At 41.6% G+C, this 23,569-nt stretch overlaps 1 protein-coding gene across 3 annotated transcripts in view; it reads left to right on the top strand.

The window, feature by feature from the left end:
- LOC114447156 (collagen alpha-1(XIX) chain) overlaps positions 1 to 23,569 on the top strand; it is an 86,631-nt gene that overhangs the window by 21,393 nt on the left and 41,669 nt on the right. For 2 of the 3 annotated variants that reach the window (XM_028423267.1, XM_028423269.1), the window contains exons 12-17: positions 3,276 to 3,329; positions 5,330 to 5,365; positions 7,071 to 7,100; positions 7,181 to 7,207; positions 7,704 to 7,757; positions 23,041 to 23,085. In XM_028423267.1, the coding sequence (XP_028279068.1) occupies positions 3,276 to 3,329; positions 5,330 to 5,365; positions 7,071 to 7,100; positions 7,181 to 7,207; positions 7,704 to 7,757; positions 23,041 to 23,085 (246 nt within the window). The remainder of the gene's footprint in view (positions 1 to 3,275; positions 3,330 to 5,329; positions 5,366 to 7,070; positions 7,101 to 7,180; positions 7,208 to 7,703; positions 7,758 to 23,040; positions 23,086 to 23,569) is intronic. The other variant, XM_028423268.1, reaches the window with a different exon arrangement.

Raw genomic sequence — 23,569 nt, 5'->3', positions numbered from 1 at the left:
AAGAGTGAAGTGTCATTGGAAAAAAGAAAAGGGTCCAGCAGCACCGATAGAACCTGATATCCTCTGCACGAGAGGATCTCTGACAGTGATATCCTCCAACAATGAGCTATTGTTTTGGTTACCTTGGTAAAGTGGATTTAATCACTGTGTGTAATAGACTACTAATAAGCCATCTTTTCCAGTACTCAGTGTGATAAGTCTTAAACCACGGGGAATGTGGTGGTGAATCGCTGAGCAAATGGAAAGTCACAAAAGGCATTTCCTGCTGTAACCTCCCTGGCATTTGTAGGCCGGCACTCAAGATATCTATGTTACTTACAGATCCTGTTCCAAAGAGCTGTAAGGGCCTGCCATTCAGTGTAACAACATGTCTTCACCAAAGTCTTCAGAATACTTCCACAAATGTAATGTTGCCTCTACCCAAAAAGCCAGACCTAATTTCTGGTGATTAAACGAAGCACAGTTAGTAAAACTTGCAATCACTCTACCTCTTGTCAGACAGCAGCACTGACCTGCAGCTGCATCTGGTTGCTAAAAGGCATAAGTAAACATAATTAGACTGCATTCATTCATCCCCACTTCTCTGGCTCTGTTTATTTGCTTGCTTTAGTTGTCTTGTGCTGGGGAGTTGCCAGATTGTCTTGTGGCCCCATCGCTACAGGAATGACGAGACACAGTGGTGTGTGTAATTAGCAGGCAAGTGTACACAGCTCCCCACAGTGTTCTGACCCCGTCCTGCAGGAACAACTGCTACACAGCCAGCACCGGCCTATTCTCAGCCTCCTTCATCCTTCCCCTGTAACCGCAACAAAGCCCACAGCTTGCAGCAGAGGCTAACAATATCATCAATCATTAGTTGTTTCCTTCTTCAGAGATGGGACCTTTCTGACAGTCATGAACATATAGAACAATAGAATTATCTGTGTTGGTCAGTTAATATTATTTAAACAACATTCCATTGATTGCTTTGTTAGAAGAGCATTCATTCATTTAGTTTTGTTTTATATATATACTTTTTTATATTTACTATTATATAAAATATTGTATGCAAATTTTGCCAAAAACTTTTAAACCAAAAAAAAATAAAAAAAATGAGGCAGCTTACTTTTAATTGCTGTGGTGCTTCTTATGTACATTGAAACAGACAGGTCCAGATGTTGTGGTGTCCCACAGTGCCGAGCGTCTGTACAGGTCCTGTCGCTGATACTTAATGTTGTGCCAAGCTTTTATCAAAAATGATCTTTCATTACACACATTTTTTAGTATTTGGCAAACTTGATAGATCCCGAATCCTTTCTGTATAACTGCTTTGTTGACTGCTATAATTAAAATATTTACCAGCGGAAAATATTATTTGTGACTGGCAGATTAGTTACAGTGGTCGCACAGCTTAACTTGACTGTTAAACAGGGCGAGTGACTGTCATTCAATATAGTGTCTCTTTGGCTGACCGAGCTTCTGTCTGACCTGAATTTCTGATAAGGACATGTTGTGCTGGTGGTAGAATCACTCACCACCTTACAGAAGTTTATTTCAGTTGTATTATTATTCAGTTGGAATGATGGCAGGTCCCTGTCAGCTCTTTTGTAAACACACTGTCATGTCACCTGCCTGCAGGAGAGGACGCTGGGAAGGAAAGTTTATTTTGCATATGTAATGCATAAATGCAAGAGAAATTGTACAAATTTGCAATTCTAGCTTAAATGTGATTAGTCTAGCCAAACCATATGATGTATGTACTGCATCTCTTTGCCAAGTATTCTGTAGTATGCTGTATGTGTGTGGCTTGTATAGGCATTTTGTCATAGACTTTGTGGTAGAGGTGTGCAGTGTGGGTGCAAGCAGTTTGGGAAGTCCCAGTCAGTCTGCAGCAAAGATCAACTAGTAGAATAATTTATCCATATCTTCAATATATTGTGCTTTTGGTTAAAAAAAGGAGCACTTTCCAACCCTAATGTTGTATTAATGTCTTAGTAGTGAGCAATTGATGGACCAGATCGAAGCTATCAAGCAAACTATTAGGTCCTTTGTTAAAATAAATTGCACTAAATTGGGTTGATATTGTATGATTCTTAAAGATGCAAGACATCTTTTGTTTGTTTTTTTTTGTTGGTGGTATAATTGACTGATTGCTTAAACTCTTCCCTAATCGGCAGACTCTAAAGTTGTTTAGATCCGTGTCATCAGATGAGATTTAATTTGTGCCACAGCCATGCTGCTACCTACAAGGGAAATTTGCTTCTGAATCCCGCTTGTGTCAGATTACTCCAGCAAAGTCGTTAGTCTGTTAATTTAAATAAAGAAAGTGGATGCAGTGCTTTGAGACCGCAGCCCTATTATTGACAGTGTGTGTGTGTGGGCTGAGGGACCTTGTATACGGCTACAATCTGATGCAATCATGTCATTTACCTACCGGTGCAGCTCGTGGGGAAGCTGTAGTGTAACAGGCACCAGTGTGCAGGTACCAGTATTACACTTATGTTTTCTGAATGGTGGTGTTTAAGACAAGGCTTGCAGGGAATAGGCAGTGAATTAGTCACGTCTCTGGTAGCAAGACTTAATGTGATAAGGGTAGGTAATCATCCTCTGCAGATATATAATTCACTATTAATAGCCTTCCTGACTCTAAATTTAACCATGACAAATTATTGTATTTCTGAGTCATTTTGCAGACCGCTCATGCTCCCCATCTTTCCTGCTCCCCCACCCTCTCTAACCTATTTCAAAGAGTTAATGCTACTGGCCCAAATATGTCACACCTAACAAGGCTTGCTGCAAATTTAGCCTGTCAATATGTGTCAAGCCTCATTCATCAGCTATCACTCTGTATCGGAGCCGTACTTTTACTTTAACATTTCGCCACCCAGAGGCTTGACTTTGCCCCAGAGCTTGCACAGTTCAATCCCACCTCCAGGTTTACTGCTTTAAGGTGTGGAAGTAATGACAGCCACTGTCCTTGCTAGGTGACAACAGGGGAAATCAGGCACAGAGACTCTGAAGGGGAGAAGACACAATGTCAGCAGCTGATTGAGAATCTCTCAGCAGTATTTTGCAACATGCAGCGTTTCGTGATTGACATTACCTCCTTTTTTCTCATTGGCCGGTGATGACAGGCATGGGAGTCACACACCTGCATGTCAGCTGAGTGTCAACGTACTGACATACAGTAACACATGTTGGGTTATTTTTTAACCTTCTTTTAACCCATCACTCATACAGCAAGAAAAAAAGAAAAAAAAAGAAACCTCATTGTGTTATATGTTGTTTGTCCTCAGGGTCTGAAAGGTGACCCGGGGCCTGTTGGTCCGCTTGGTCCCAAAGGCAACAAAGTGAGTGACTCTACCACACATACTGTACATGGGTGGCAAAAAAAAATGACATTATAGCTTTGTCCCAGTTTAGGGGCTGCATCCTTCAAAGGTTGCTTTCAAGACTGTGTCTGCCTCACAGTGATGCAACAAGGCTGTGCCATTTCCAAGGCTCTTTCAAACATGTCCAGGAGTGAATACAAGAGGTGGATCCTCACCCAGACTATACCATGATTCCCTTCAGACTGGTGATGATTCCATTTGCTAGATGACAGGAACAGTGAATTGTGACAGCTGGTGGCACAATTAAAAGAATCATCTACAGGCCAGACCATCTCCTTTCAACAACTCTCAGTGGTCCACAAATGCCAACACCTTCATAGGCTTCATAGCCTGAAGGATGCAGCCCCTGGATTTGAAACATAGCTCATAAGTGTTTGTTTTTCTTTCATTTATACATACTTCAGAAAATCTGCTTGACTTTCATGAGCTGTAATGTCAGTCTCAGTAATGTGTTGGCCCATCTGTTTGAAGAGCTGCTGTGATTGCTACTCCAAACATGGGCAGCTAAAGAATATTGTTTTAGCTATCATAACATTATTGATGGCGGTATAGAGTAGCCTCTCTCCCTGCTGAGGGATAAACATGTTCTACTCACCGTATTTGCAGAGTATTTATATATTCATAGGAATATGTGATGGCAATAGATATACCCACCAACTCTCTTCATCTTTCCGTGTCTCAACAGCTGTTTGACGACACTACAACCTGCATATTATTGCGTTCTCCTGTGACATTATGTTTTAAATATTAGGATAGCAGTGGTTACATAGATATGTCCTGTATAGTAGGCTGGACCGCTTTCATAAGATTGTGGTTTGATGCAAAAAAAACCTTGTTCTCATCTGCAGCTGCATTTACAGTCTGACATCACTGACTGAAGAATTAGATTAACTCTTGTTCCACTGCAGAAAATATTGGTCTTTTTAAAGTTTTCTTTTCATCTCACCGTGGGATTTTTTTTTTTACCCTGTAATTAGTTGCTATATCTCCTTTTCTTTTTATTTCCTCCTTTCCTATTGCAGCTTTTTTTTCATGTTATTGTTATTGTTGTTGTCTTTTGGTAGAACTCACTGCATAATTGTAGGTGCAATGCACTGTCTGCCAGCCTTGAAGTTATAATGAGGTCTGTGTGTTTCTGTGAAGACAACAGAGAATCACAGGGTATTTTATCCTATTTTCCGGATGGAAGGATGGGGGGGGGGTAGTGGTGGAGAGAGCGCTTGTTTGTATTGAAACTGACAGAGGGAGGCAGATTTGAAAGCATAAAGTAATGAGTCCCCTGAATATCCCATAGCAGGCATATTTTAACTGTGACATTCATTTAGACAACAAAATGGATATGAACTACAAGCACCTTTTTCCCCCCTCCTTTCATCCACATCTGATAAAAGAATATTGCCAGTTATACAGTCCACTGATTGAAGTGCAGTTGGGATTGTACTCAACGAATGGCCATGAGTTTTATCTTAGAACAAAACAAAACAGGGAAAAAAAGGCTACACAGACATGTGAGATCATTGCTTACAGTGGGTTCTGTTTGTGTCAAAAAGAGATCTACGCTTTTCCTTATATGACTCCTTGTGACTGCCTGTATGTCACAGTCACCATACAATGTTATCATACCTGTCCATTGTTAATGCTGCAAAGCTTTCACATGATATAGTGCAGCTGTGTTTATTTTAGCTCCTGTCACATTTAATAGCACCAGCCCACCTGCCAGTGGTCTGACAGCGTGAAAGCCATCAGACATACTTCATTTCATGACATAATGTAAATACCACTTAATGGTCTTCTATAGCATTCTGTGCATATGTCGGAATAATACTGCAGTCTTATTTTACTTGACCTTTACCTGTCAGACATGATGGATGGCCTGCAGGTTAGGTGTTTAACAGTCAAAAATATATTATAAAGATGTTATGAAGAGAGTTTTCTCTGATTATTATCTTCCTTTACAGGGTGATGTGGGTCTGCCTGGAACTCCGGGGCTGCCTGTAAGTTCAAGCTGTTTCATTTACATCTCATTATGCGATCCGCATGTGTGAGAACGTTCAAAAATGTTGAAACATACTTATGAGGGTTTGACCTGAAATGGCCAGACTGAGCTTTGTAAATATCACAGCCTTTTTGGCTGACCAGACACTACACATGGTGGTAAAACATGTGGCCCACAGAGACAGAAAGTGGGGCACTCAGGTAAGCAGGCTCTGTGTCACATTACCATCGCTTGGGAATGGGTCAAACAAGGAGCAGATAGACAGGGCTCAGTGGGCATCCTCACTTGGGCCAAAAAGGACAGGGATGAGCAGCCAGGCAGAGAAGAATGAAGCTCCAAGCCTAGGGGTGGGGGTGGAGGTTGACAGGCAGCCACTGGCTGTATTCTACATGGGTGACATGCACTTATTGGACTTAGTGGCTGTCCCTGCAGACTCCTTGCTTATACTGACACCTGTGAGCAACTACACCATGCTTTTTTGTATTTCGATCTTATAATTGGACTGGCTGTATTTGTAGTTTTTCTCTGGTCATGTAAAATCCAGAAGACAGTGCATATAACTTAGAAATGAACCAATTCCAGTGCACACACAAATTGGAGGTTACATTTGTCAGCAGAGAGCAGATATATGTACTCACAGAGGCTTGGTGCATAGTTACCTATCAACACATGTAGCCAATGTGTGGGCACAGATGCAAACACTCAATCACTGCTGCAGATTAAAGGTATACTGCGGGTGGTTAGCTAATTATGGGCACATCATGAGGGGATCAGCCTGCCAGTTTTAATCAGCACTGAGTCATGCAAAAACCTGTGTCCCTCTGCTGCTGGCTTGCCCCTTTTATGTCACCAAACCGCTTACGATACCCACAGTCCACTGCCACCATTCATTAGCTAGTCTCTAATGATAATTTTACATTTAAAAAAGGACAAGCAGGGCAACAGTCTCTCCCTGACAACCAAACATTTTTTTTAGCAAACTTTCTCACATTATGCCAGTAAATTGGTTGGTGATTTTGAGCAGAGCATGCTGGCAGGAACTTGTTAAAGTTCAGGCATGCTGCTGGTCGATTTGCATTGCTTGTAACCCAAGGTCAAAACTCAGTGCTCACAATCCAACTAAAGACCATTGTACCATTGCTCATGAATAATTGATTTATTAGCCAAACAACTGCAGGGAGGCTTAGACATATTTTATTTAGGGTGTCACAGGTCAGATTTGTCTCTGTTTTTATTGATACTGCTGCTGCTGCTGGTGGTGGTGGTTCAAGAAACAAAAAAAAATCACCCCCCCCCCCTCATGTATTTTTTTATTTTGTGACGTTGCATGAGGTGTCTGACTAACACGTCAGACCTTTGTTGGTAGTGTCCATTTCTGCACCTGTTTCCAAGAAAAGTCAACAGTCTTTGACTTTTGGATGCCAATTGAAAAAGGACACCAATTATCTGGCTCGTATTTGAAAGCTGAGATGTCGTATGCAGCCTTGTGTTCATTCTATGGCCTGGTGCAGAGACGACTCTGTCTGCCCTTTCTTGACAGTGGCCGGCAGGGTGTCTGGGCAGTTGTAATAGTCATGCCCTAATGCCTCTTCAGGTCATAGCGGTCAAGGATAATAACCTCATGACCAATTGTGTTACTTTCCTGTAACTAGTATGTTATGTTACTTTGTCATATTAATGATTTTGTTTTGTTTGAATCTTAGGCTGATGACAAGTGTCTCAAAGGAGATCAGGTACTTTGAATCAATACTATTTCCTCTGAAATATTCTGAACTCTGCTTTTGTCTAATTGTGTTCTATTTGCTGCTTTAAGGGCCCTCCAGGTGACAAAGGAGAGAAGGTAAAATAATTAATACTCACCACATTTTTGTCAATCTAATATTCATTTGTTATTCTTGTCGGACACATCTGCCACATCTACTGGGCTCAACAAGCAATTACCGAAGCACCATAAGCTTATCCTTGCATAAGAAACCGCACAACAGAATCACGACTCAGCATATACCTTGATTAACCTGATAATAGTTTCTTATCAAGATACTTTGTACAATAATGGAATGAAGCGCTGATCAACTGAGGCTGCAAATTGCCTATTAAAAGGATAGTAGGATAGTGGAGAAGTCACCTAGAAGTTGTTCATGAGTAAGAATGAAATCTTCCGCTGAATGTCCTCCTTTATATTCATTCATGCGGTTTCTAACAGTGCAGACGGTCTACTCGGAACATTTGGCACAAACATCTGTCTGCATCAGTTTTTACAAGGAAGCAAGTTCTCATATCTTTCTGCAATGCCAAATGTAATAGCCTGTTCACGGTGATACATGTCCTTTCCGTAGGGATTGGCTGGAGTGCCAGGTCAGCCGGGGGAACCCGGCAAAGAGGGCAAAAGGGTGAGTAAACAGAAACAGTTCATCAGTTGTGTGGCCTGGCTGGTGGTTGCATACTGACTGAGAGGACCTGGCCTGAGGAAAGGCCAAACAGCAGCTGAGAGGCTGCTGTTGTTGTTGTTGTTGCTGCAAAAATGATGTGTGGCAAGGGGATTGCAAAGGCCTTACAAAAAGCAAGAGAGAGAGAAAGAGAGAGAGAGAAGGGGTGGTGCCGGCTTGTTGTATGACAATTAATGAATGGGCTCCATGGTCAAGAGGTCACACACACTCACAGTATGACTGGCAGCACACATGGTAGAGTCCCACAGGGTGACCGTGGTGGACAGTATTCGGTTTCCTCAAAGGCCAGCTTGATTTAGGAGGAGACAGTGACGGTGACCGACTCTGTATCATAACATGTTTCTCTATCACCTCTAATTGAAATAACTCTGAGTAGGAATACAAGCATCAGGCGATGAAAGGGTGTCTTTAGTGCATGATTGTGAATTAAAAACACACAGTTAATAGGAAATGTACAGATGGAGATTGATCCAGCTGTATCCATTATCAGTCCAGTATATAGGGACATGGCTCTGACCTAAGCTTATTTTCCAAGACAAACATTTACAAAAAATCCAAGCAGGCATGTCTTATTGCATGATTCAAATTGTTTTTGGTGAAGGTTGCTACCTCAGAGGTGTTTGTGTTTTATTGTAGCAAAGGGATGCTGCAGAGGTTAGAAGAGGAGAAGAATGTTGTGTGAAATGATTGGCTTCCTGTTTTATACTGTCTAATGTATGTGCAATGTTGTGATATTCGTAATCAGTAAAAAAAAAATAATTATGGTTGTTTGAAGATTGCAAGAATGTAGCTTTTTGTTGACACCGCAGCTGAAAGGCTGTGTGCAGGCACAGGTGGAGAGAGTGTCCCTTTAGTGTTCATCTTGTTGTGACTACCTTTATGCCACAAAAAAAATTTTTGTTTGTGCTTTTATGCTGTTTTTTTGGAAGATATTTGGCTCCACTGCAGCAAAATATAAAATATATAGCAGGTTGAGCTGCAGTGCACCCATAAGTAGGTCAGGCAAATGTTCTTTTCAGATTAAGCTAACATGATGCACAACACTCGAGACATCTGGACTCAAGCATCTCAAAAATTCCACCCTTCTGTGTGTGAATACGATCAAAACTTCTTCCCACAATTTACGACCCATCATCGGCTGTGTTGTTCCTCAATGGATCATTTCCCACGAAGCATGAGGTAATCTGTTGTGAGGGGAAGTGTTGATTGTCAACAAAAGTGAGCTCAGAGGATGATGCAGTTTTTTTTCTCGCTTTGTGTCTCTACACCTCATTAGTCGCAGTGTTGTTTTATAACTTACCTGACTCAAGTAGGGACTGAGCGTCAATGGGCCTGAGTGTCAAAGGCATCAATTATGGTGTGCACTTTTCTTCTGCACTGCAGTTTTATGATCAATCTTTCAATCATAATTGAGTTAGAAGAAATAGAAAGTCAGTTGTGTTTGATGTTGCAGCTTCTTGGTTTCATATGTTCCCATAATAATTTTTCCACTAGTTATTTCTTTGAAGATTTTGTAGGTAAAACTGCCATAGGGCTTTAAAGTGGCAATTCCAGACTTTCTGCTGTTGTTGTTGCTGAAGACACAGTTCTGATCTATTAATACCTAGTCTTTGATGGCTGGCTGACTTCATGGTGACTGTTAATGTGCTAAGGTTTCTGCTTATTCTTAGCTCCAGCAGTCACATGGAGTCCAAGCTGTTGACCAACCTGTGTTTCTGCAGTTTGACAGCCTATTTTAGGAAGGTGGACATGTATCATTATCAGGGGCTAGCTAGTGGCCAGCTGATACAGCAAGAGGCTCTCACCCAATTAGCAACTTTTGTCCACGCCTGCAGATTATTGGTTTTACTATGAGCTGTAAAGCCTGCTGCACAAGATGATGCAGAATATCTTGATATAGGCTGACCACTCTACAACCTTCATAGAATAGCCAGGAGAGGAAAGCTTTCACAAAGCCTCAGATTCAAGCTGGACCATCTCTCAAACTGTCTACTTCAATTTATTGTTGAGGAAAATACGACCACTCTAAGCCATCCAGATTTACTTCAAGGAGATGTGGAGGACATCGTAGTGCAGAGAAGAGGAATGATGCTATTTGCACTGATCCTTCTCTGAAGCTCCAAGTAACATATGCAAGACAGGATATCAAGGGCAGTCACACCGCACCCTTCTGTGACCCCGTGTCTAACGTTCACAGAATCCTGATTTTATCTTATTACCTTGATATCCATCAAGGTAATAAGGTAAAATCAAGATTCCTAGTTAGGTTTGTCAGGGTGGAGGTAAGGGCCAGTCCAACCATGACTGGAAATGTATGGGAATGTATTGCCCCCACATTACACATTGCCATTAATGTTAATGTGAATGCCTTGGTCCTATCTATTATGAATGGCATTGACACAGAATGGCGGGCAAAGAGTAGGACTTTGGGATTCAACAGCACATTATAGCAGATCAAAAACGAAGACAGGGAGGACCAGTAAAAGAGAAAGGATATGTCCCCCTTGCTGACTGTGGAGTGCTAAAATATTCATCGACTCTGTAATGATGTGCTAAGCCCTGTGTTGTCAATTTAAACTGGCTGTGTCCTACACAGGTTGAGGAGGTGAAAGACATGCACTTTAAAAGGTATTCAATGTGGTTATTTGTAAGCTAAGAATTTGGTGTCATGCACAACAGACACGCCAGCCTGACAGCCATCACCGAATATGAGAGGCCGTATAATCAGGTCTTGTATGCTTACAGTACACGTTGGTGTCAAAAAGCATCACAAATGTACAAAATTATATCATTTCATATTTCAAATATACAACCTACACTCTGTGTGTATGCTCACTCCCTCTTTAATGCTACAGCAAGCATGGCTTATTCATGTTGTGCCAAGTTTTCCTAGCATGCCCTGCTTTGGTACTTGGCACTGGTTTAGAAGTGCGTTCAAGGCATACATAGGTTCATGCCTGAGCAATGCAGTAGGTTTCGCTGGATTAATAAATTAATCCCCTATTTCAAGGTGGGTCTTGGTGTTTTAATCCATGTGTAATACCACATTAAGTAGTATTAGCTGTATACAGTACTACCTGCATAGAAAAATAAGTATTAACTGAAGTCACTGGTGAATGTCGTGTGGATTCTTTGGTGAAGATGTCATCAAGGCACATGAATTTGTTCTAATTAAATATTTTAGCAATACTGTGAAAGTATGTCTTTATTCACTGATTTTCTCTATTGATAAACATTGCATTCTATTCTTTAATGCATTTTGCAGAGCATGCGTAATTTAAGCACAAAGCATTTAAAACATCCTTTAATGAACTGAGGGCCTCTGCTGTGTCAAGGTTTCCTTGTCTCTTAGAAGAATGCACACGTCTGACAGACATACAGTGCACAGTGTTTGTTTCTATTAGACATACAGTAGCTGTGCTAGTGAAGAGATGATGAAATTCCCGTAAGCCCTGGAGGAGGAAGAACGTTGCAACTGTTCTGTCTACAGATGTGTTCCCTCTTCAAATGAATTATGCACTGAAGATCCTCTTACTGGTTTATTCATTCATTTATATATTCAAATCTAGTTACTTGTTTATTTATGTAGCTGTTTTATTTAGAGACAGACCTTGCTGGAAAATATATGGATAGGTGGCTGAGTAATAAGCATTTAGATGTCTTGTATTCTGCACAAGGTGTGGGGATTTGTTTAATCTGCCAGCATCAGGTGTCATCCTCAATTGAATGGCTTCTGAATGTGTCTCTCCTTCATGAAACAGCTTCTGTTCCTCACAGACAGATTTTTCTGTGTACGTCAGTTGGGGATGTGTGTGGATGACACAGTGCCACACGAGATACCTGCCTCATATGTCAAGAAGATAAGAGGGGACAAAACTCCCAATAAAGGTGAAAAAGCCTAGATGTTAGCCAGGCCTACACAAGATGATGTAGTGGAGGAAAAAGCCATTAAAAGGGAGACTTTTAATCTGGGAGGAATCGTTTCTCACTAAAAAGTATGATGGGCCACATCAATACTACTGATAAAAGAATCCAGCCAGAGATTTGATGGTGGAGCTGTAAGATAGGCCAGGGCAGTTTATTAACCCTATTCTCTTCCTGTGGTCACTAATTAGTGTCTAACAGATTAAATAATTATGTTATTTTGTGTTTAATTTTACTCTCTTGTATGTTTTTATACTCATGGTTTTCACAGAGACATGTTGACCGTACATACGTTGCACAAGGTTCCTCTAAAAGTGGGTTTAATGTGTCCTGTGACTGCAGACATGCAGCAGTGTGGAGGCCTTAGATTACTGTACCAGTTATTGCATATCAGTGAAGTCATGAGACTTGCCAGTTATGTGATCCTTATGCCGGAAGTCAAACGAAACTAGAGAACAACTTTGGTGTAGACATAATGTTCGGCAGTCTGTTGCTGGACAGAAAGACAATTTCTTTCCTTTAAAAATACAGCAATGAAGATTACAAAAAAAGAAGAAGAATACGATTCTTTGTCTGCTTTCACATCATTCAGGAGCTGTCATCACTTCAGATCATGTGATAGCACAGTCTCAGATCAATGCACTTCAGTGATTGTAGTTCAAAAAACGCTTTTCAGTTCAGTTTCACTTTTGTAAAAAAAAAACTGTAGACAATATAAGTAATAACAACAACAGCTGTGTGGGCTCTTTAAAGGGGCATGGATATAATCTGTCATAACAGTAGAAAGGATCATCTGTCTTGTCTGCTTGGCAACTGGACTGTTCCTCCATTTCTACGAAAGAGGGAGATAATTGCTGTCTTTTGGAAGTGATAGTGGTGTTTACATTTTCCATTCAGACCCATGCGCTGAATGACTGAGACAGCTGTGTGTAAGTCCTGACCAAATGCACGGGCACATTTTTCCATATTTTCCTCGTCACCCTTGCGCTGACACATGTCTCAAAGGGTGTCTATATGCTGGATGCAAATTACAGGTCAAATGTTTTGTCCCAGACAAGTGAATACAATCTTGCACTTATGTCGTTTTCCTCCTAAACTGTCAGGCGTTTTCACTCAGCTCAAGATTTTAACTGGGCACCAGCGTGGTTCTGCTGGAGCTTTCTTAAAGATGGCTTCATGTGGGGGCAAGAGGTCAAAGCATTAGTGTCAGATTAGATACAGTAACATTCATCTACTTTAAACTAAACCTATGTATCCTCATAGCACAGTTGATTGCTTTTGTCATTTAACCTAATTTAAAAACGTACGCCATTCTCTGAGAAGTAAATGCATGCTGCAGCTGGAATTCAGATGCTACTCCTCTTCAGATCAGGGAAAATGTTGTTTTAAGATCATTGAACCACCACACACACATATATATATATATATATATAATATTCATGTTATATCTAATGGACTCAGCTAGGGTTCCTTTTTGATCAGTCTGTGTGTCTGCAGAGACCAAAGCAGGCAGTGACAGTGATGGGGAAGGAGTAATGGCTCAGTTTGTGTGGACTGAAACATATTTGGCAGCGGTTTCTTGCTCCATAGGTGGAGGCAGACATGAACAGCAACTGTAACAGACTATTGACCTCTACCAGAGCACCTGCGGTGCGAGATTATTAAGTAACGAGTCCCTGGTGAGAATACCAGCCTTCCTGCCAGAAGTTCTCCATGGGAGGCTGCCGCTGATTTGGGTGATACAGTAAATACATGAAAATTACAGCAGCCACTTGATTGGAGCCTTGTTTTATTTGTTGTCCGGTTCAGTGCACAGTGAAGTGATATGGTACATTTTTAATTTTAATTACAGTCTCTTACATTTATAAGTGGGAGACCCATTGGAATTGTGCTGTATTGTCACATTTGATCTTATGTGTGATTTATCTCTTCTTTTTTTATGTAGCATGCTTTTAGATGTTTTGTTCAGTCTCATGGCTTAATATTAGCGTGCATGAGTTTAATTGAAGCATCTCTTTTCTGCAAAGATTGTCATCTTGGCATTTTTTTCTACATTTTTAGTCAATTTATGTTGCAAATCATTACAAACTGGAATGAGACAGTTATGCAGAGATTTACGTTTATGTCTGTTAAATGTAGTGTGACTGAATTCCACCCTATTGTAAAACGACTGCCTGTGGTATATTAAGACACAGTTGGTGATCATATTGATGGCGTGTGTCTTTAAACACAGTAGCGTGATGTAGCTATGTAGTTACAGTTTTGGCCCCAACCCGTCGAAGCTTCAATGGCAGAGAGTAACACAGAGAGTAGAATTTACAGGTCAGCAGGGCTCACAGCTGAGATTTTATGGCAAGATTTACACCCTGTGTGATTTTACAAGCAGGGGGAGGGGGGATTCATTAACCCTTTGTGGGACAAAATGGAATAGGTTATTCTTCTTCTCTGGTCTGTCTAAATTCATACTGAGGAAATTCAGAGAGCCACACTTCTGACACCTGTACTACACCAGGAGGTAACACGTTTGCCCAGTGCACAAGGCAATTAATCTTGTCAATGTCAAGTGCATTGGGAGAACGGATGAAACAAAGATTTGACCTGATTGGCTATGAAAAGGTCTCACATTTGGGCCCTGTTGGGAAAGAGGAGGGTTACGGGGGAAGCGTTTGGCACATGCAAGGACAGATGCACGGTGCTTTGATTTATCTGTCTGACTCTCGTCTTTCCCAGAGAGCCCCAATTTGGCTACGTCCATGGGTGTCCAGAATAAACACACATTAATTGCCCAATTAATTACAGGGACGAATACAGGGGGCAAGACTTTGAGAGGGCCACTTTGATTGCACCTTGTTCACTGGCTTTTATAGTTATTGTGTATGTGTGTTTGTGTGTGTCCATAAGCCGGTGTGTGTATGTATAGGTGTGAAAAGCTGATGTTCAACAAGGGGTAATGTAGGTCAACATATCCTCTGAGCATATTCTTGCTATAGTTGGCCCTCATTCACACATCTACAACCTTACGACTTTTTTTCTGGAGATAGAGCAGCACCACACAGTGGGGACACCAAAGGCCATGTATGCCTCCCTGTCGCTCTTGTGTGCAAATTCATCAGGACCTGCTACAACCATAGCCTGTGTCTAATGCTTCCACAACATTTTTAAATGTTGTTTAAATGTCTGCCAGGTCACAGCAGTGCTACCGGAGTGTCGTGTATCAAACAGGGTCAGATGAACACAATTCGCCTGACTCACAGAGGTATGTCTGTGGGCAGGAGGTGACTGGCCTCAATGACTGCATATTCAACACCACGGCTTTAGTCATCCAAACAATGGGATTTCTCTGGCTCCAAACAGTCTGACAAAGGACGAAGACACTCTCCTGACATTTTAGGCCATTTTAAGGAGGAGACATAGGATGTAAATACCTTTCAATGGGGTATTTTTGTTCCAGGATGCTTGGATTTGAAGCACGACCTCGAGTAAGCTCTGTCTGTGTCAGGCGTTTCGGCCAAGTCGGCCAAAGGGAGGGAGGAGGACACGGAGAGCTAGGAGTGCAACGGGAAAGGAGGCTGGATCGGGGAGGAGATGTAGCCCTGAACACTGCAGAACACAGAGGCGTGGTAGTGGGAGGCTGCATCACTTACAGCACAGTGTTACAGCCTGCCATCCATATTCTGATTCTCCACACACTCATCCTGCCTGCAACCAATTTAGATACATTCATCTGTGTCCAGTTTAATGGCATGCCAGGGAGCAGCGCTTTGACAGTGGCCTGATATTGTACAGATGGTGGTGTGGGGGAACCTTAGTGTAATCTGTTATGCGTGGTGAGTGATATGAAGCATAAGACTCGCTGAGGGCTACAGTACCCAGAGAGAGCGCCCTGTGGATCTTTGCACAGTGTATTCTCTCTGACCTCAAATATTTGGTTTGTAAAATGAACCAGGGTTTATTCAAAGTAGATTTTCAACCTCTCCTATTCACTTGTTGGATAATGCATTAATGAAACACTCAGTATCAGTAAACATAGGATTGGGGCAATCTGCTCCGGATGAATAATACGGCCAAAAGTCCAGATGAGACTGTGAAATTGTGAAAGAGCCAAGACTAATAACAGCTTCCATTAGGAGATGAGAACATCGAAAAGGGAACGCCGGCCTAGCGAGGAGCCAAACTCGATAGGCACCCAGCTTGCGTGGAAAAACTGTGCAGACATTCAGCTGATCGGTGGGAATTGAGCTCACAGTTAAATATAGATTTATCATCCTTTCTTCACCACATGAAGATGCAAATTCAGATGATATCACCAGCCCTCTTTCCTCTCCTTTTGAGTTGTTAAAGTCAATGAGGTCTTAAAACTCATAGCTGAAGACGTGCTACAAACGTTGCTGTTGTAAAAAGCTGTTCTGTGGCTCCCTCGGGACTTCCACGGCTTAGTTTCCATAGACATCTACAGTCTGCATTTCCTGTTTGCCTTGGGCTCTGGTGTTTCCACCCTGTGTTGGTGAGGAGTTGGATGTTTGTGGAAATAGCTCTCTAATGGTTATTTTACCCAATGATATGCTGCGCTCTGTGACTGGGTACTCTTGTAATGCCACCTGTGTCCCTTTGCATTGTGTGGCAGCTGAAAAGAGGCATAATGCGGTATGAGAATTATTGTCGCTCTCTCTCTCTCTCTCGCTCTTATACAGCTTCTTTCTCTCGTCTCTTTCCTTCTTCTCTCATCGTTGTAAGCCCTCCACTGAAAATCTCCTTTATGGTATTCAGTGCCTAATTGCCAGACTGCCTAATTAGGGATGTTACCCAACACACATCATACATTCATGCAGTGAGGACATCCATCCTCTCTCAGAGAGAACTTACAGTTTCCTCATTGGCTCTGTCCCCCCACCATGCACCAAATCTGTGGTGAAACTAGTTTGCCATCTAGTGGTGCTTGTACAAATAACCATTTAGTTACATGTGGTCTATGATTGAGTCTCTGTGAGGAAAGCCTTCATGGAAAGCTTTAGCCAAGAGACTATAGGTGCAATCTTGGCCAGCTGAGCTGCCTCTTAAGTCGGCTGCAGTGTCAGCCATCTCTTTATACGTCCCTGAATATTTAGATGGCCGGGAGTTAAAGAGAGCATTGTGTGCCAGTCAGAATGGTGAAAAATGCTAAGCTGCATTTGAGCCCCTGCCAGGCAGCTGTCGGCTTTGCCGTTCTCTTCCTGCCCCGGCCGCTCCTCTTAACCCTCAGTAAACAACTGGAACAAATCCTATTTTATTGAGGCTTTTACCAAGTGCAAGAGATCTCTGCAAGCTTCAGTGCCCAGGCATTTTTTGAGCTTGTGCAGTGTCCTATGATGGCATCCAGCAAGGGTAGGGAAGAAGGAAATTTAATTGGATCCGTAATAAAAAAAAAAAAAATCAGGTGAAGCCTCATTCTCTGCAGCGTCTTTTGTGACATTTCAAGCAAGAATCGTAATCAATATTTACCTCAGAAGCTGATTTGACAGTAAAAAAACAGGGTTTGGTGAAGATTGTGACATCTGCTGCACACCGAGCTGCCTAGCTGGTGCAGATTCACTGAATATTTGTCCCTATTTCCAGCTGATACTTTGAATTTTGAAACTAACGCCCAGTAGCAGCTGGGCTGATGCAAGTGTATGTAAGCATGTGAGTATTATCAATGAAAGTGAAGTTGAGAATAGGCCTATTTGATCATTCTTTTGCTGTAAAATGAAGAATTGCACTGAACAAGCACCTTGTATATAACTTCACTTTGTTGCTTTGTGTTTAAAAAAAATGGTTTTCTTTTACAAGAGAAAATGACTTTGGAGTGCTTCACAGCTGAGCAAAATATAGTGAAATGTTTCAGAATCTGCTTTGTGCCTATTTTATGCTGTTTTTCATTGCAGATTATTGTTTGTTCTTATTGCAAAATATTTACCAGAGGAATGGATGACATTTCCGAATAAATTACTGAATAAATGAGTATTTAAGGTGGGCTTAATCAACTCTCTCTGCAATGCATATATGTGGGAATCAATACTGTGACAGGCTTTTTGTGGCAAACCTTCTCTTATTAGTGTTTGTCTGTCCATGAAGCATGTAAACATCCCCTCTGTGTGTCCTTTGTGGATGTCTTCACATCACATCAAACCACATATAACCCATTGATTGTTCCTTGGGTTGTTAATTGAACCTGTGAATATTCAGACAGTTCATTTCATTTTCTTTACAGATTTGGGATTTAACAGGAACATTCAGTTCCTGTTTAACTTAGTAGTTAGACAGAAGGCTCAGGTGGCCTGAGTACATGTCCCCAGAGGGAGATGGGTCAGCTCAGGCAGAAAGAGAGGGAGTGGCATGCAAGTTTTCCAGTCAAAGAAAAGGTCATCTCTCCCATGAGCTACATAACGTTGTCGCAGACTAACTTGGCTGTAATGTCACATAGTTTCCCCTTCAGGACATTAAAGTTCTGATTTTTTTTTAAAGTAAGCCATGCAGATGAATGAAAAACAGGGGGACGCTTTCTGATGATTAGCTGGTTCAAAGCCAAATGCAGCAGGTGCATGGCAAACTTTAAAGCCAAATGCACAGAACTACTAACATCACAGAAAATGAAAGAAAAGAGAAAAATCCACACTGAATACAAACAACTGCCCCTCCTGCTGTGCGCTTTGTGGTCTGTCTTTATACTGCACTGCATGATCATATATGTCATTTTGGCATTCGTCTGAAGTCTGATCTAATCTTTCCCGTATGTGTGATGACATCTTGGCTGACAGAATATGGCACGAATAACAGGTCTCCTAGATCCCAACCCCAACTTATTGCTCCTACTTATTTATAACCCTTTCAATTTGGATGTCAATAGAGTGCATGCATGGATTTGTAATTGAGTAGAAAATGAATTTAAATGTTTGCAGGCCCCGGTGGCTTTAATCTTCTAACATGGAGAGGCACACTGAGATGAGATTTTTTGTGTTTGAAATGTCAAATATTGAAATGAAAGCAAATTGTTTTACCTTCTGATCACTATCCCTGCATATAAAGTGAAGAGCTGCCCATCATTTTGTCCCTCTGTGCCGTGCGTTAGGTTTGGTCCTGTGGTGTTCATTTCAGGAGGCTGCTCCAGCTTATCTACTCACCCCTCTTGACAGGGTCATTTGTCAGGTGGATTATGTGGCTTTTTGATGGTATATCTGCTTTATTGCTAAAAATGCGACACATTCTCTGTTTTATACTACTGTGTTATCCCAGGATGTGCAGAGGGACATAGAAACGTCTCAGGGAACATGTTGACATTTGGGATAAGGATTATAGAGTCATCATAAAGGAGTGTCTCTGCTGTGTGTCACTGTCGCTGTTGACTTTGCTCTCAGATAGATGTTTGTGTTGCGGGACTGAGCTGGGCCCTGTGTTGGTGCTGTCCTTTTACACCTTACAAACTCATAGCAGAGTTGAAGCCAGTCAAGGCTTGGATCCACCTGGATTAAGTGGGAAAGTAAGCTGTCAGTCTTCTTCTGAGGCTGCTTCCTTTCAACTCGAATGTGTGGCCACTCCAGCACCATGGCTAGCCACCATTATTTAGTAGTTAACGTGGTGCGCTTTTCACACTTCTCTTATGTGGTTTGCTGGTTTGGTTGGAGTGGAACAGATAAATAGTACATGGGGATGTGTGTTTGGTTCTGCCAAGCAGTCTTTCATTTACTTTAAAGTATCTTCCTCCTCTCTTCTCTGCAATCCCTTCATCTCTCTCCACCTCCTTCCCTCCTTCTCATCCCTCATTTCCTCCCTTGCCTTCCTCTGTCTCTCCCTCCTTCCAATCTACTGCAATGACCTGAAGGAGGGCTTCACACTGCAGCGCTCAAATAATAATCAAGCACTAGGATGTTGTCAAATTTATAGGACACTGAGCGTTGCATAGCAACAGAGATTGCCAGGGTGATCCAACAGGCGCTGGGAAGTTGGGTGAGGGAGAAAACGGGGCGAGTGACAGGAGACAGGAGAAGGAAGGAGAGATGACAAGGAAAGCTGAGGACAAGAGAGAGGGACGAGGAGATGTACACAAAAGGAAATGAGAAAGTTGAGGTTGGCTTAGCTGGGAGAAGAGATCCACAGACCCTGCTGGTTGCTCTGTTGATTTATTTTACTGTGGCATACAGGAGTAGTTTTCCTTTTTAAAACTGTAAACATGTGTTGTCACATTTCTAGAGGTGTCTTTTTCACATTGTTGCCCATTTTTCTTTCTTTCTGTCTTTTTGTTGAAATCTAAAACCCTCAGTTTTCTTTTTGCTTCATCCTCGTTGCCTAGATACTGCTTTGGTTTTGGACTGCTGTTCACCTCTGACATTTCTTCTGACATGTCAACCCACTGCAACATTTTTGTTTAAAAAAGAGAAATACAGAATTAGAATAAAGCTTTGTACTCAAAGCAGAGGATTTGCATTGGGAAATGAGCAGTTAGATAATCTTAAACGAGATAAGTCATGATTTGAATACAGAACACATTATGATGATGACTGAGTGATTTTTGGTAATGTATGGCTATTTTTCTGGGTGTGTTAGGGTTAATCCTCCTTCTGTTGCATATACAAACCGCCATTCCTACTTTGGAAGGGGATTGTGATGCTGATGTTCAGTCTTTTCTTACACAAATGGAATAAAACGTTTGCTATCAAGGATAGTTTTTAGTGTACAAGATTACTGTGAAATGTTTACTTGAAAAACTTCACACCTGTGCTGAAGGCTACACTCTCTGCCACTGTTGTAGTATTTTTTTTTTTTTGCTCATGGACACCACAGTAGGCGCTGGGATCTTGATTATCTCAGCATCCCAGGGTCAGTATGGCCCCTTGGACGCAGTTATCTCCTTGCATCACTGGCAGGTGTTTCAGTTTGGAGAGTCAACTGAGTGCAAACGGTGATGACAGCTGTGCTCCGGACTAATTATTTCTTGTCACTGTGCACAGATTTTCTCGGGATGGTGCGCTAACCACAGTTCCTCGGGATGGGAAAGTGCCAGTCTAACCCCAAGGTCACCTCATGTAGTCATTTTAATAGATCGCTTTATTGTGAAAATGACTGTCTGAGCGGCTGGAGTTCATAAATATTGAATGAATATGTTATCAAAATAGGAAAAGTCCAACATGGATTTCCAGCGTCGACATGCCTAACTGAAATTGTTTGCACACGACTGAATCAGATACACACAGCTAATACCAACTGCTGTGTTCATCCTGTTTATAGCAAAGAGGGCTGACAAAATATTAGAAGCTTCTCTTAGCGTAACACAATATAATCCACCGAACTGAACAACTCATCACCAGGAGCCTATGAGCCTGAAAGTGATAGACAACAGCACCTCAAAACAATAGAAAACTAATAACTTGTAGATACCTGTGCAGATAAGTCTGAGGCCTTCGTTTGCTAATATCAGCTTAATCTCAAATCATCATTTAGACATCTAGAGTGTCCCTGTTTATTTAGATAATAAAATGCAAATACATGGACATAAAATTAATACGTACATGAGAGTTAAAAGAGATTTTAAGGGCAAATGTGGACAAATAATTTTGAAAACTGCATAATTCATGACCTACTTGGAATAATGGTGTATGAAATATTCATTAGCTAAATTACTTATCTGTGCAATCTGCTTTTGTTGTTGTGTTGAGAGGGGAAAGGGCAGCAGCGAGGACTGAGGCTAGAACAAACAGTCTGCTCTTTTTGCAAGCGTAGCAACGATTCAGTGTCAGCCTATTCATTATCAGTGAAAGAGGAAAAAAAAATATAACGTCATCCACCCTCAAAAGGCTGTCTTTTGAGAAATAGACCTTTCAGACAGGAGTCAGCTTTGAGTCTGCATATAGCTGCATCCTGATGCATGTACACTGGCTGAATACTGCCATTCTGAAGGCTCCAGATAATATCATCTTCAGTCATTTAAAAATGCTATTCCTACACATCAAAGTAATTTGACTCCTTCCATCTCGGCGCATAGCATTCTTGCTCACATTGATGCATGTACACAATAGCCCTGGAGTTACATTGACACAGATGATCAAATGGATGCTGGCCAAGGCTTTGTTGGTACATCAAACAGCACCAACAGAGGAATGCATGCATTTCCTGCGAGGAGGCACACATTGGAACCCATTGTGTCATTATTAAGGTTAATATTTACAGTACTACATATTAGCTTCTCCTCTTTTCATAATCCTGTAATCTGTGGACTACAAACAGGACAACACACATACGCAGGATGTGAACATGATTGCACACGCAGACAGGTGATTAAAAGCGATCTTAGTGAGCTTCCTCCCTTTGTCTTTGTTGCAGGCAAACGTACGTCAAATTCGACCCAGTTAATCAAAGTGTGCGCACACAGAGTGTCAGTATGAAGAGTCGGGGGCGTCGCTTTGTGATTCTCAACTTCTTCTTTCAGCAGCTTTCTCACTGTGCAGATCTACACAGCAACTAACCCAGTGGAGGGAGGAAGAGGTTTTTATGTGACACATACAGTAGTGGAGAGAAACTCACTGTTTCAATATAGCAATTGTCTCAGATGATGAAACTCTACTAGAAAGAATTAATCATATTACAGATATCTGCATTGTCTCAGACTTTTGCTGTTGATTATGCTGCTATACAGTGAATTCAGAGCATTACACCATCTCCTAATTGAGTTGATTTTTATATATCGGTCTGGGGTCTGTGAAAGCCAGCTAATTCCAGGCAGTCCTTAACACAGAGCCAGTGATGCTCTGCCAGTGGATGGCTGTGCGGATATCCACAGAGCTTTATCCTCTTTTCTCACAAGGACATAAACCCTCTTGATGTAAATTATACCAACTTTGGTTTGCTTCAGATAGCATTACATCCCATTAAGATGCCAGCTTTTCAAATCTCACACACTTTCAGCACTGAGACATTTTGTAATTCACAAAATGTCAAAAAAAAAGAGAGAGAGTGGTCTGAAACAGCCGCTTCTCTCTGACCTCATTTTTGCAACTGCTGGACAGCCCTGGCATGGCCTGTTTGCTGCTGTACTGTATGCACTCCTTGGGTTGATTGATGCACTGAGGGACTCGCACAGCTGGAAAGGAGGCAGTAAACCAGAGGAGGGAACAAAGAGTAGTGGGCCACACGGGGTGCAGCAATTAAGCTGTTTTCTTGTTGTTAATTAAAAGCAAATTAGAGACTGGAAGACAGGAGTTGCTGTCTAGCCTTAATTGTTGGCAGCATGCAAGCCCAGCCACACCTGTTGTTGCACATTCACTCATCTTAGTCTTTTTTGTTGTTCCTTCCACAGGGACGGAGGGGGAAGACAGGGGAGCCTGGAGCCAGAGGCCTTCCTGTAAGTGCAATAATGCATAAACACTCTCTTGTGCAGCAAATACTTTCTCATTTTTATAAAAAAATAAATAAATCTGCTGTAGAGAACTACATAATTTCAAGTTTTGACACATCCTTGCAATAAAAAATAAATACAGTTCTCAGGCCTCCAGCCACTCATGTGCCTGATGCTTGAGGTTGAGCATGAGTCCATGCTGGACTAAAAACTTGACTCTCTCTATAATACTGCTTTTTAGTGGTTGGTACATTCACAGTTTACTACCTGCTTGTCAATGTGGTTAGCAAAAGGTTAACATTAAGGAATTTGCCCATCTTGTGGGCTACTCAGTGATGCAAGCCAGCTGGTTAGCATGATTTTGAATTCTCAGTCTCAGAATTTGCCCTTTTAGTTTGCCCTTAAATTTCAGTTAACCTACATACATTTTATTTTAAGTCAAATGTGACTAAAACTGGACATTTGTACAAAAGTTCCCAATTACAGGAGT

This window comes from Parambassis ranga, chromosome 15 (genome assembly GCF_900634625.1).
Source record: "Parambassis ranga chromosome 15, fParRan2.1, whole genome shotgun sequence".
In the NCBI taxonomy this organism is placed as follows: domain Eukaryota; kingdom Metazoa; phylum Chordata; class Actinopteri; family Ambassidae; genus Parambassis; species Parambassis ranga.
The sequence above is the reverse complement of the archived record's forward strand: the minus strand, read 5'-3'. Positions and strand labels throughout refer to the sequence as shown.